At 42.2% G+C, this 15,325-nt stretch overlaps 1 protein-coding gene across 18 annotated transcripts in view; it reads right to left on the reverse strand.

The window, feature by feature from the left end:
* The window catches only part of neo1a (neogenin 1a), a 167,340-nt gene that overhangs the window by 36,280 nt on the left and 115,735 nt on the right, over window positions 1-15,325 (reverse strand). For all 18 annotated transcript variants that reach the window (XM_061030615.1, XM_061030568.1, XM_061030524.1 and 15 more), the window contains exons 6-7: window positions 12,433-12,587; window positions 12,160-12,280 (exon numbers count right to left, since the gene is read on the reverse strand). In XM_061030615.1, the coding sequence (XP_060886598.1) occupies window positions 12,160-12,280; window positions 12,433-12,587 (276 nt within the window). The remainder of the gene's footprint in view (window positions 1-12,159; window positions 12,281-12,432; window positions 12,588-15,325) is intronic.

Raw genomic sequence — 15,325 nt, forward strand, 5'->3', positions numbered from 1 at the left:
AATCAGAGACAGTCGGGATTAAAGTGCAGCTCAAAAATCACGAAAGGCTTAAACTGACGAGATGTTCCAACTCACTGACATTATCTGAAAAAAAAAAGGAAAAAGTCTTTGTGTCTCAAACTGATCCTCCAAAAGTGTCAAACATCTCCACCATGCTCCTTTCTATCACTTTCTAGGGCATGTTTGAAATATGTTTGAAAATGGGCACATTCCCCGGGAGGGAAATAAGCCTTTAGTTATTTAAAAAATACATGGCAATCTTTAAAAAAAAAAAAAAAATATGAGTGAATGTTCACCTCATTAAGTCTTGAGTGATTGAAATATGTTTCTGGAACAGTCTTTGGGCGGTGAAGACGCTGATGGCGGGGCCAGAGGGGACACATCAAAGCCAGACAAATTAAGAAAAATTAAGAATTGAAGAACAACATAGCGCGGCTTCTCTGCCTCAGAGTGTTCGTATAAAGGATTTAGAGCGGGTCACAGATGTATCTAAGTCTTAATATTTCCTGAACACTTCTGTGGGATGCAAATGCCCAGACTAATAAATGCACCAGACTCCTGCGCGCCTTGGTGTGATGCAGCAGAAGCTCTAACAGTCTGGGGTTGTTTGTACTTCCGACTATGGACCCTTCATCAGACGACATAAACCTTCATAAGCCTGTGCACGTCCTTGTTTATCACCCGCAGAAGCTGTCCCTTTGAAACCCTGAAGCGATTTCCTCTTAAATAGCAGTTTGTTCAATTTAACATTTATCTTGCTTCTCACATCCAAAATCAACATTCCCAAATTCCCTGCGGACCAAAACAAACAACCAGCAGGCATCAGTATGTGGTATGTGTTGGGATGGGATGACACTATGTCTGCGTTAGAAATCCATCCAACACCCTCCAGCGGTTTATTTTCTGGTAATTTGGTTTCTATAAAAAGACGTGACAATCCCTGTTCTGGGATGCCAAAGTAAATACAACACATGAGGGGTTTGACGTGTTGGAATGTGGGGAAAAGTCATGTATGTTGTACTGAGAGAAGGGAAAAACCCAGAGGATCCACCGAGTCTTACACAGAGGGGAAAACAAACGGCAGAGTTTGCAAATGACCACGGTAATTGAATGGGTTCGGGTGTATCAATAATTAATCATCCACTGGTTGTTCATACAGCGGCCCTTCCCCATCATACACATGTAGCCCTTTGATCCGTGAGCCACTGTGGAGTTCATTTGGGTGTGATTGCTTTGTTTCCCTGAACACCTCGCTTCAACACACACACACACACACACACACACACTCTCGCTTCAACATGCGTGATCATAAGCTAACAGCTGGTAGCCTAGACTCGGTATGCAAATGAAGACGTGTAACTATGGTATACAATGTAAGCCCCCCCCACCCCATTCCCACTTTGACATATCTGCATCATATGCATCACATGCTCCACATGCTGGAAGAGGAAACTGAAGCCTCTTGGGCTGGTCTTTCAAGCAGATCAAAACAGCCAGTGATGCTGCACATCTCCTGAGCATTTTGCCACCGATGCCCAGAAGTGGGAACACGCTTTTCTTTCTGCTCTGCCTGCCTTTGTATCGTATTACCTTGGAGGTACAAGGCTACAGTTCAACCTCTCCAGGAAAACAGAGAGAGCCTGGAATGAAGTAATTGATTTCAGTGAAAGCTCCCTGCAACCGTGTGAATGTGTGTACACGCGTGCACTTGGAACATTTCATGTATAGAGTGAGCGAAGCCGAACAACCGGCAAAGACCCGAAAAGGTCAAATGGGATGTTTTCAGAAGTGGGAGCAGCTGCATCCACCCTCGGGAGACTTGCTAACAAACGGTCCAGCTAATCAGACTCCCACCAATAAAGCAGCCTCCCTGGGTTGGACCCACAGAGAAGCAGCTTCCCCGCTACGTTAGCAGGCAGCGGGGTGCCCACAACCCACTGTGACGCTACTTACTATTCTACTTTTAGCTTATGGAAACTGGGAGGCTCAGTGGAAAGGCAGAGGGTTGGGTGCTAACAGGAAGAATAAAAGCTCCAGCTTCGGTGGCACCGCTCGCAGGGGTCGGCCGCCTGCAGCTAAGGGAAGGGTGTGAAGGAAAAGCGATGTTTTTCTGCGATGTGGCGCTTCCAATTACCGCACCCAGAGGACTTTTTCCACGTCCAAAAACATCAGATCCACATCCTGAATGAGTGTTTGTTGGAGGTGGATCCTGTTAAATCGTAAAAAAAAAAGAAAAAAAAAGGGGGCACATGCTAGTGAGGCGTGTGGAACAGACTGTCAGGGGAAAAAAAATCTGATATCTCCCAGTTACGTACGCAGTCAGGCCTAAAACTGGTGTTGATAACAAGACTGACCTTCAAGAAACAGCACTGACGCAGGTACTGAAGGCTATTTCCATCCTTTTGTGCTTTCCATCCGATACTAGAGCAGAATAGGCACCTATAACATTCTGCAGTTAGCACTTAGGCGACAGAGCATTTATAAATGAGGCAAAGCCTTTCCCCACGGTTCAGTAAATACAACCCGTCGAAAAAGTTCAGCCCGTGCTGTAAGAGCCACAGCTTGTAAACACACACTCACACACACACACAGCAACATCCCTGAGAGACAGAGCCACAACACACACACACACACACACACACACACACACACACACACACACACACACACACACACACACACACACACACACACACACACACACACACACACACACACACACACACACACACACACACACACACACACACACACACACACACACACACACACACACACACACACACACACACACACACACACACACACACACACACACACACACACACACACACACACACACACACACACACACACACACACACACACACACACACACACACACACACACACACACACACACACACACACACACACACACACACACACACTCCCTTTGCCAGCGGCACTGTACAAACAGTCATTTGGTGAATGCTGATTTCGGCTCCTTACAATCAATTTATGCTACAATCCTTCTGATCAGCTTTCTACAACCCCCCTGTGAGGGAACACATTCACTAATCACAACATTAACATGGCGACAGATTCTGCGTTTGTATGTGAGTTAAGACCTTGTGTGCACATTTTAGGGCTTAATCCCCAAATTTGAATTTCAGTGTATTTTGCTATGAGGCAAAATTTTTGTGCAAGATAGTCACATTAACGCGGGATTAATCTAATGCCCCCTGGATTCCCTTTTCATGATCACAGGCCATAATTAATACAAATATGATGATTTCATATACAACAACAATCTTATCATGTTTGTTTTTTATCAACTATTACCCACTCACGGAAAATAATCGACCAAATAAGATCCTCCTCTAATAACAGCCTCAGTGTACAGAATAACCTGCAGTTAGACGTGATTGCTAAATTTGGATGTTTCAGAACAGCTACATTTGGTGTTAATTGATGTTTTCTAATGGAATAGAAATCAACTTCTCTTTTGGAGGCAATTTTATCTCCCGGTTGAGCTTAATGATCTCCTACTTAGTGTTAACAACACACTTCTCTCCCTGTTGAAGCCGCTAATCTCCGTGTTCACTGCATTTCACTTCTGAGGGTTATTATAATAGTTTGTGGATTTTGAAAAACATGAACACAAACTGCAGATCTAAAAAAATTCAACACTTTTGAATCAACGATTTGTAAACAGACTAGAACATTTACTCAGGCAGTATATAAGAGTAAGATTAATATGTGTTATTTTTATTTTTTAAAGGTTTTATGCCTCCATTCGATAGACAGGGCAGTGGACAGAGTCAGCCACCAGTGCCCCAATATGTTTTTCTTTTTTACATATAAAATAACTGACATGAGCCAAAAGGCGACCATATATGGAATCTTTGAGCTGGAAAAAATACAGTTTCAATGTATATGTTTCAAATGTATAAATGTTACCGTACAAGGTCACCCAGAAGGACACTTTCCTAAATAAATGACTTAATAATAAAATAAAAATCACAATCCAACATGGCCAAACAATTCCAGCGAGTGCTGCGGTGCTGTGCTACATGTGCTGCAGACCGTGCTGGGAGTCTTGTTTCTCTATTTGGCAAACAAGTACCGGTATGTCTAAATAACAATCATTGTTTTCTGCAGTCTGTTTTATATAGATAAAAGTTTTCTTATGACGTACATGAAAAGCAGTGAAATCCATAAATCTCTAAGAAGCCTATTTCAACCCGATGGCAACTGATGACCAACACAATAAGCCAACTCTATATGTGCTGTCCTTGGTGTACATGAAGAATATGACAGAGAGGCGGCAGTAAACAACATGGGTCAAGGCAGGCGAGAGAAACCTTGACATGATGATAGCAGGCTAGAACAAATTAATGAGAAACCATTCAGCCTGATCAATCCTTAAACATAATGAGTTTGTGTCCTCCTGGAGCCCTCGTGAAGGCCGTCACCATACAGTAAAAGAAGTGCGACCATATGTTAGCATGCTTACACATCCCAGAAGTACACGACATGCTGGTTAACTGTCACATTTTCACACTTGTGCCTGCTGTTGAAGGTAAAGTCAAATTGCAGACGGTGCTAACAGAAAACATGGTGCCCAGCACTGCACCGTGCTGACACATTCACATGCTCACAGCGTTACAGACTCACTCCTGCTGGCCCGGCCGTGACCCTGCGAGCAGATGATGGAGCACACTGTATTCCCTGAAGTGGGCCTGCGCGTGTGTTCAGTGCCTGGTGGAGTCTGGCTGGAGGGAAGGGTCTTTTAGCAGCCTATTCTCACTTCTTGATTTGAACAGGGAATAAGGGCGGCAGGCGGATGAGGAAGAACCCCCGCGTCTGAGGTTTGTCTGCTACAAATGTGCTAGGGGGATTTCTGAGGACATTTCTTCACTGCTCCGCCTTCTCCTACTTGACTAAACTCAGCCTGTTTCTTTGCCGTTTAATCGTGATCTAGTTACATTTTATATTACATGGATTCTTAATAAAGTGAATTTCTTGTCTCAGCAGCAGCTACAGCCACTGCTGCAGTATATCACACTATGAGCAGTGCTGAGGCCTCCTTTAAAGTGTTGTTCTTTCTCCCTCAATTCAATGTCAATTCAAGTACTTCTTGATTTGTATTAGAAGAGGACAAAAACAAAGCTGCACAGAGACACAAACAATAGATCTAGGCTACTGTGTTCTGGCCTCTCGTGTATCAGCGGTCCATGAGGAAATAATTACTGCTTGTGTTGAAACAATGTCAATACAATATTTGAGTTCCTGTTTGTGATACAAATTTGCTGCAGATATCAGTTCTGTTTGGAACACTCGTCTCCCTTAATGATTAGCCAGACATTTTAACAAAAGGTGGAAGATGTTGGATCTTTTTCTGCTTTTTGTTGTTCACATTGTGAGCAGCATTGCTTCAGGCGACCAGGTCTGTTTATGACAGCTTTCTCAGGTCTGGTTTTATTCACCTATTACAGGCGGCTACAAAAGTCACGGCTTATCAATCTTTTTTTTTTTTTTTTTTAAGTTGACGGTTTTACGATGGGTTAATATTTGGTCGATCCAGACAGTTATGATGCAACTTGTAGTAATTGTTGTTGTACGAGAAGTTGTTGGCAAGCATTGGTCAGTGGTTTTTGTTCAAGCTTGAATTTAGAGAAATATAAGAGATTACTTCGTTTTCACACTGTTCCGAGTCATTGACTGTAAAAGAATGGACATCACAAGAGATCTTGAGAAGAGAAGCCAAAATATTCAGAGCTCCCCCTGCAGCTCCTGGCTGCAGTGTAGATTAACAAACCCTGCCTCCTCCGTGATAACAGATGGAACGTGGGGCAACCTTTAACATTAAAACACACATCGAATGCATTTTACTCCAAAGAGGTTTCTGTTATTTTTTCTTTGGGAGTTTTCGTTTTAATTTGTTCTTTGATGCTAAGAAGAGCGGATGTAACGTCCTCTACCAACAAGTGTCGCTCCAGCAGCGTTTTTTTTTGCTTGATTAGTCAAGTAGAGGAGGAACAACGAGAGGAAACGTAATGAATACTAACATAAGAGTCATTCCACTTTTCCATAACTGAGTGTCTGTGTGCTTTGGTTAGAGGCATGGCGTCCATTCTGCGTCAAGGCTCCAAATGAAGTCACCAGTGCAGCATGTCAGCGCTACTCCCAGAGGGTTTTGGCTTCAATTTCGCACAACAGAAGGAGATGGAGACGCGCTGTCTATATTTATATACAGTCTGTTTCATATAAAGAAACCATATCTTACACACATCGAAGGTTTCATGTTGACTCTAATATGTTTGTCTTCTCATCTTACATAAGGAAGGTTAAACTTCCTTTTAACTCAGTTTCACTTGTCTCGTATTAGTAGCATCTAAATAAAACTTGTGTGGGTTTTCTTGACTTCTGGATCCTGCTTGGTAGATAATCCTCATTAGCTTTAAACTTTCATGGGCTAAATCAAAGCCAATGTAGTTCAGTTCAGTTCCATCTACTCTCAGCTTTTAACAGAAGCCAAGTCATCCTGACACACAGTAGTCAACTTTTGGTTTCTGTGTCATTTCACAGGCATGTCTGGAGCTCCAGTCTGCTGTAATTAATTGATTTGCTAATGAAGTTACGGTATGTGCGTCTCTCTAAATATATCCTTTCCAGTATCTCTCTGTGCCTGTCACTTTGTCAATCTGCCGCTTTGGGAACAGCACATGCGTCAGTTTGTCGTGCCAGCACTCCTGATGTCTGCACTCAGAAATACACAAAGCCAGAGAGAGAGAGAGAGAGAGAGGAAAATATGGAGACACAGTGAGCACTCAGGCACTGATGAGGCATCTCCATCTCTCAGCAGGGGTCCCGTGCCTCTGATGGGAGGGGAGGACAGGATTCTTCTGTTTGCTGCCACAGGTTTAAGAGGTGGGGGAGGGAAAACTAATGGCGGCATAGCTGGATGAAGGAAAAGATGAAGGGAAAGGAGGAGAGATAGAGGCAGAAAGGGAGAAACAGAGAAAGATGAAAGAGAGGGAGGGATGGAGAATGACTGCTTGCCTGTTAAAGCTTTGATTTAACACAAGCTTGAAAAAATGCTTTTGCATCAGAAATAGTGTGTCATCTTTCTTTCGTCATAAAGCGACCTGAATACTAACTTGGAACACTAGCTTGAAGGATTAAAAAAAGCTAAAATGCATGTAGCTGTGCTGTATGGCATCAAGCATCGATTGATGTTTTTAAATTCCGTCAACGCGAACCCGAAGTCGACTAAATATTCAGTTTAATGTCTTCCTTTCATTCATCACAATTAATGTTGTTGTTTTTTTTTGCGTTATTCGAGGCTCAAACAGCATGAGACCTCAGAGCTTGAACATCCAACAAGCTTTCTGGTTCTTCAGTGAAGTACTGAGCTTGGGCACTAGGAGGCGAAATGTCAAAACAGCAGTCATGTGAGCTGTGGGAACGAAGAGGAGAGATGGAAAGAAAGAAAAACCCAGACAGAAGAGCATCTCCATACTGAAGCCAGCATAGCAAACAGAAAGAGCAAAAAGTAAGTATTCACATACAAATGAAAGTGCATCTCTTATGCAAACATTTTTTTTTTTTTAAATCAGAAAATACACACACTTAAGTGCAAACAGCAAAGGGAGTGCATCCATTTCTCCTTTGTTTGCAAATGTTAAATGCAGATCTTCCTGCATTATTTCATATTAAGTACTTAGGGGGCTTGACTTTAAACTGGCTGTTATTGGCGAGTGGGTATGTAGTGAGAGTACCCAGGCTGCGATGTGGCCTTGGGTTTGTGATTGTTAAAATAGGAATAAATAAAGCTAAAAAAAAACACATGAAGTGGCTTTTCCTTTCTCCTATGAATATATGTTTTTAAAATATAATGCGATCTGCCGCTCCACAGCTTCCAGAAGAAAATAACACCAGCAATCTTTAAAAGTGAACATTTTATTTCAGCTCTGCTCAGGGTCGGAGAAGAACCACACAAAAGTAACCATACTGTACTGCAACCTTGAGCATATATTGTCAGTATGCCACCTTATCAAACTTCATACACAGTCTCAGTCTTTGTACTGTATATGGAAAGATGGAAATCATATAAACAAGTTCTTTGTCTAGGCGCGCAAAACTTCAAAGCTGAAAAAAAAAAAGTGACCCATTTCCTTTCCGAGCTGTAATTGGCACCTACTACAGTATCTTGCATCAATGCGTCATATAATCATGTGCTTGGAAAAGGCTGCAAATTGTTGCTGCACACCATCTAAAGATGGCATGTGATGATAGTCCTTTAAATGGCATATCCTATGAAGTAGAAAACCTCCCTGAAGATCATCTTGACAATAAGATCTACATGTGTGCTGTGAGAGGCATGAAACCTCAGATACATATGCTAATGACAAAAGCTCTGGTTAGTCTTTATAGAGTTTTAAAAGCTGCACATAAGAGCTGGATTTAACATAATCGACTCCATTAAGATTGAAATACGGTAATACATATTGCATCTCAAAAATTAGACAGAAATCACACATGAAACTATGTGAAAGCACTTTTTTCATTTTTCATACTTTAGTTATAACTTTCCCTCTCTGTGAAAGAACATGATGACTCACAACAGAAGACACTTCCAAAAGATGACAAGTCTGACTGTGGCAGTTTTACAAGGGACATTAAGAGGCACTTACTCGGCCTGCATTACCCAGCATAATTAGGTCCCCTTGAGGTCCACTTTTGGCATGCCTCTATTTACTCACATCTGTTTGCAACTAGTTAACCCATATTGCGCACGGCTGTGGAATGTCCGAGAAAATTGTCAGCGACTGCAATCTGTGATCCAATTTTTGACCTCCCCTCCCCAAAGAAATGTGTTTTTCAGAGCTTTAAAATTGCTGAAGATTAGACACAGTTACATTCAAAGGGAAAACATTTTTGTTTTTCTTGCGCAGCAGTCTGCCATTTAAAACTCAACCAGTGAGGTATTAATAAAAAAAGCAAATACCACTATAAATGATTGTCAAGATGTTTTGTATGCTTAAAGCTGACAGCTGACCTTTTTCCTTTCCAAACAACCACCAGTGGGAATAATCATTGGAGCGACAGTGAATGGCAGCTGGCTGTGTCAGGATGTAAAGACTATGATAACTGATTAATATTAGCAAACTTGCGGTCCAGCCCCATTGATTTCCCTGTTGGGTAAAGACAACTTTATCCCAGCGGCAACTCCCTGGCTTATCTCCCTGCACTGCAAGGCAGCCGTCAGACAGACGGCTGTTTTCCTAGCCCCGACGCAGGATGATTCAAGCCTGGCAGGTGTGATATAGATACCTGACTGAGGGGGAACACACAGGGGCAGCAGAGAGCAGGAAGGGTGTGTGTGTGTGTGAGATAGTGGTTTAAGAAGTGTACAAAGATGCCCAGCTGTGAGGGAGCAGCCATATAGGGGCAATATTCCAAGCAGCACAATTAACACAAAGCCCAGTGTGTTGGATTATCAAAAAGAGCAGGTGGCTTTGGAAGTCAGAGTGGGAGAAAGTGTGGAGAAAGGTGGCAGATGGCTGTGAAATTGTGAGCGTTTATACTAAGCAGCACAGGAGAAAAGAATGAAACAGGGGAAAGACTCTAAGGAGGGAGAGACTCTAATAGACCTTAAAGACAATTTGTTTCAAACTCACATCACAGAGCTGTGCCCGCAAAGCAGTAATAGCTGTAGAAAATGAGCTGATTTCAAACATGTTCTCATTGATTCACCGTTGCACCTCTGAGAGAGGAAATTACTCTGACACGGTGGAGCATGCAGAGTGAGCTGCAGCGGATGTGTCTATACGAACTCAAAACGTCAATAATTTACAGGAAGAGTAAACAGCGATGCTACGAGTACGGTTATCTCCGAGACCCATCATCTGAAGCCGAAGATGATGGCAGGATAATGAAACTAATGAATAAACAGGAAACTTTGGAGTGGGGAGTGTGTTTGGATTAGCATTAACTGTGACCAAGACAGAAGTACAGAAGAAAGAAAGAAAGAAAAGAAAAGATTCTCTGTGATATTTTTGGATTATAAAGAGATTAATTTCTTCAAAGCTCTGCTTAGGGCACACCCCGTGTACAAGGCCAGCTGCCTCTGTAATTCATCTCATTTATCTCCACCTCAAACAAAGAGAGCAAAGACTCCGGGCCCTGTAAAGCTGCAAAAAAAATCCCCATCAACGCTGTCAAACGCAGACACACAATGAGCTGCAGGTCATCATTATTTCTGACTTTATGTCCTCCAATCAGAGGGGATGACACAGCTGGGGAGCCACCGGTTGGACGCCGATATGCTAATCCATTAGCCACCTGCTTCGAGGGAGGGGGAGTCAACACTTGATTCGATTTTTTTTTCCTCAGCAAAGCCGCAGAGTCTGAGTCGACAGTCAAGTAGGTTGCAGTGTCAAAGTAAACAAACAGCATTTCGTTTCTGCTGCATTATGATCGTTTCAGCTTTGTCCTTTTTTAATCATTTTAATGTTCTCTATTTTCCACCATGTTGTTTTATTTTGAGTATCCTTTTTTTTTTTAGAGAAATTGTGTTGTGTGGATCATTTTGAATTACTTGTTTTCTAGATGTTTGAACAAGCCCGCCGGGTGAGACTAAGATTATTATTGTGGTTTAAATGACCTCAAATCTAAGTTTCTAAGACAGAGGTAATGACACAAAACAACTACAAGAACTGGCATGTTAAAAGTAATTGTCCACATTTTCAGGCACTTTGTTTTTAGCGCTTCCAGGCTAACTGTCCTTGGTGTCTGCTTTTGTTGTGCTCTACACTCAGGAGCTGCTCTCTGGCTATTAGCATTCAAACATTTAAAGGTCTGAAAACCAATGTAAAGGAAGTCTATGCTGCAGCTACTGTACGTGCACGCTCCCACTTCACCAACACAGGGACTGGGATGTTTATGTAAAGCTCCATGCAGCCAAGCACAGAGTCAAGCGGCTTTCTTTAAGTCTTCACACCACTTCTGTGACACTAGACGTGGAATGGACTGAGTGCAATGGTTTGCCCCAGATACAAGTCTGTTGCTCTTTAGTCACCTCTGGTTTCACAAGATTCCAGTGGTTTCATTTCACTGCTCACTAAACACTCGCTCTTACTCCTCACACCTTCACAGATGTGCACATCCTCCAGAAGCCATCTCGCGTTGATATAACCAACACAAACTGTATAACTGACAGAGGAGTAGACTCTCTCTTTTACTAAGCTAACCTGTGTCTCACAAGCTATTGATGAAAATGAATTTTTCCTGAAATATTTTTTTGATGGCTCTTTTTAAAAGCCTGAATAGTATACTTGATCTGATATTAAAGTGGACCTATTACACTAATTTCAGACTCTATAAATCTATTATATGACGCCTAGAGTGGCCTTAAGAGATTCACAGTTCCTGCTGTTAGGTTACACAGCAAGTCAAAACATTTGTTACTGTATTTAACTTTAATTCTATGACTTAAGGATTACTTTCATATGTCCATGCATCGTGGATAATTGAGTATATTAAATGCTGCTGTGACTGTTGTAGACTGCTTTCCAGTTGCGCTTAAAACCCATTTAACCAAGAATAACATGGTTTGACATGTTTTTGGCCTGCAAGTAACTATTCCAAGACGCACTGATGTCAGCGTGTTGCTTAAGCAGAAAAAACAGTGGAAACATAACTGAGGCCTGAGATTTCCCCCAGACGCATTACTTTAACTTACATTTACCTCTTTATTTGAAACTTTGACCGAGTTGAATATAAAAATCAAACATTGTAACATGGCTGTACTGCACATAAGATGGGAAATCGAGAAAAGCACAATAGGTCCTCTTTAAGATTCAAGGCTTTCTAAAAAAGAAACGTTCTTATTTTGGAGATTTCGACAACTTCAGCTCCTATAACAGGGATTCATTGGAGCTGATATCTTACTGTTGTTCATGTTCAGCTGACTTTGAACAGATGCTTCCTACTGTAATGCCCGACTACAGTCTCAGCAAAACTGATCAGACAGGATTTCCGGGTCATGCTTGACATTATTATTTCATCACTGAACACTATATTTGTGTCATCTTTTTAAAATCCGTTTTTATCGACTTTCCTAACACATCTGGTTTGCACAGTTGTCTGTGGCGCTTGTGTGTGGCGTACCGTGAGTTAAGATGATCAGCTGGGCGCCGGACTGGATGTTTCCCGCTTCGTTTTCCGCAAGGCACTGATAGAAACCCTCATCAGACTTGACCAGACCCAGAACCTGCAAGTTGTGCTCCTTCTGCAGATCAGAAAGCAAAGGGAGAAGATGGAGAAAGGGTAGAACAAAGAGAGGCCGTTAATAACGTTAAAAACCAGCCAAAACCAAAATCAAGTGAGAAAGTACAATGTCTCAGTAAAAAAAAAAAAAACTTCACTGCCAAATGAACTCACAATTATTTTGAAGTAGTCACTGGGGATTACAGCATCGCCATTCTTCACCCATTTGACGGTGGGGGCCGGGGAACCCGAGACATCACACTCGAAGATGATGTCCATGGACTCGTGAGCATAAATGTTGGCCGGCCGCTTCACAAACCGGGGAGGAACTGTGGAATGCAGATGAGAAAGAGGAGTCAGGAAAGTGTGGAGGAAAGCTGACACTTTGTAGGAGTGATATTTTCCTTTAGAAATTTAATAACCAATTTGTCAAAACTGAGCAGGCATATCATGCTCTAACACTCTGGTCTTTGACAGGATAAGAACAGGACAAAGTGATGCCATGCCTCCCCTTTAACTGCCAAATTGCCAGTTAAGGGAGGGTGGAAAGAAAAACAAACAACATCATCTAACCACAGCTTATCCAATTATCTCATGAACCATTCAGACAACTGTGACCCTTTCGATAGATGGCAACACTTTGAATATTTGATAAAAAGGTTCAGTAACCTCTGTTCTCATTCATCACGGGTGAAAAACAGCACCTTGTCTGGTACCAGTATGGTGTGTTAGCATGCTGTACTAGCTGAGGCAAGGACTTGCAGATCTCCTCTGGTTCTGTAATGAGGGCCAGAGAGAAGTTATTTGATCTGCTGGGGCGATGCAGCGCCTCATCAATCTGTCCTGGAACAAGGTCAGAGGGAGCACACAGCCCAGGCCTCGTCCTCTCTCTATAATTGGACTGTATGTGTGTGTGAGGAGAGACAGGGTAAGACAGTCTGTGCGTGTTTCTGTGTGTATGTGTGTGTGTGTGTGTGTTTCTGTGAACAAGTGCCTTTGCTGCCTCTGTGCATTCTCTGATAAACGACGACCCCGCTGACCACAGTTTAAATGACTGCATTGTTAGAGTGTCGCAGTGTGTCAAGCAGCGCCATCAGCCTTGTGGGCTCTGTGATAGCTTGTTATTAGCATCTATTTTTCGGCTATTCACATGGGCTGATTGGATATTAGAAGCAGTGGGAGGATAAGGTCCTTTTCTGGCTTTATTCAGCCGAGTAACAGGCTGTGAGGTCAAGTCCCCCTCATCTGCTTGATGTATCTGTGCCTAATTTACCCTAACAAGACATTTCTTTTTAATGAATTAGGCTTCAGTCTGTTGGGATATGCTGATACTAACAGCAAGAGAATTGCCTGTTACAGTTTTTTTTTGCTTTTTGTAATTAAGGCTGCTTAAGAAACTGTTCACCCTTAACAACATTCTGCACCAATAAAAGACTAAAAGCACCAAAAAGAAGGGATAAATGCAGGCCACATTGTGAACTATGATGTGTTTGTTTGTATTATGTATTTGTATGCACTTTGCCCATCTGTTTACCGTTTCCGTGCTTTACAGAGCCAATAGAGCAAAGAGGGCTGATGCCCCCCCCCCCCCACCTTTGCGGAAGCTGCACACATCAGAAAATTGCTGTCCCTGTATCCTCATCTAAAAAACCCAGAGGTGCTTTTTTACCAATTTGTCTAAATTCATACTTTTGATCTATAACATACAATTTTATTTCTAAAATGATACGTAGCAGGACTGTCACATGTTTTCTTACATTTCATAACAGACATGTCCACTTGTCTTGAAAACAAGATAATTGTGGGGAATCATCAAAAGAGGCAACCGTGCGTACAGCTTCCGTTTTTGTAGGGATAACAAGTGTCATCATGTTACCTATCAATTCAAAACAGCTCACTAAGTATGTATTTCGAAACAATGTTAGCAAAATACACAACCATTTTGGCATTTTTGCCTTACATGTTTGAAAATATGTACTGTAGATCATATTGAACAGCAAACGTGCTGTAAAAATAGAAACATGGGTCTTAAGTATGTGATTCCAGTTACTCACAAGTCGCTTTATTCACTGCCATTTAGGCGCTATTTTTTAATGACAGATTCAAATAAAATGTTGTTCAATTCGACAAAAATATTCTAGATAATCAATCTCAAAGTGAATCCTCCTTAAACATATTGAACAGTATAAGGGTGTTTGAAACAAAAGCCTACTGTACAATATCTTGTTTTCTCTGACGTCCATGGCGTCTTACACCACATTGCAGCAGAAAAAAGTCAAATACTGAAGAACCAGATAGTGCCCCAGAACACTGAAACCTCGTCTCCTCTGGCTTAATGAGCTTCTAGGCTTACTTTGGCGTTTATTGACGATCGAGACAAAGGTTGGAAATGAAGATGGTGATGCTTGAAGACTAGATCACTATGTGGTTGTCAATACAGCCATCACCCTGCTCTGTGTGTGTGTGTGTTTGTGTGTGTTTCTGTCTGCCTATGAGTGTTCTGGTGTTCCCTGCAGAGCGATGTGTGAGCATTGAATAATGTGTTTCACAGTGTGGTGTCCCCTGGATATTCCCCTCCAGTAGCTGTGCAGCAGAGGCAGGAGGAATCCTTGGTTTACTTTGGTGTGTCAGGGACACCAGTCAGTGAGTCAGAGTGTGTGTGTGTGTGTGTGTGTGTGTATGTGTGTGTGTGTGTGTGTGTGTGCTTGAGCCATGTGTGAAAATGAATTATTTAAAAACATGTCTGGATACAGGTGGCCCCCCATTATTACTGGTGCTGTACATAATTGTCCTTCCCTGCTGGAATACATGTATGGGTGGATTTTGTTTGCATAATGTAAGTGTGTGTGTGTGTGTGTGTGTGTGTGTGTGTCAACATATCTTTCAGTATATCCATGTGGCCTTAATACGTGCATGTCCATTGCCTTTGGTATAGGTTTATTCATAAGACTGCAATGTTTTTTTGTCAGTCAATACTATACGTGTGTGTGTGTGTGTGTGTGTGTGTGTGTGTGTGTGTGTGTGTGTGTGTGTGTGTGCGTCTGTGAACAGAGCCCCTGGTGAGGTT

Source organism: Labrus mixtus, chromosome 1, assembly GCF_963584025.1.
Source record: "Labrus mixtus chromosome 1, fLabMix1.1, whole genome shotgun sequence".
In the NCBI taxonomy this organism is placed as follows: Eukaryota; Metazoa; Chordata; class Actinopteri; order Labriformes; family Labridae; genus Labrus; species Labrus mixtus.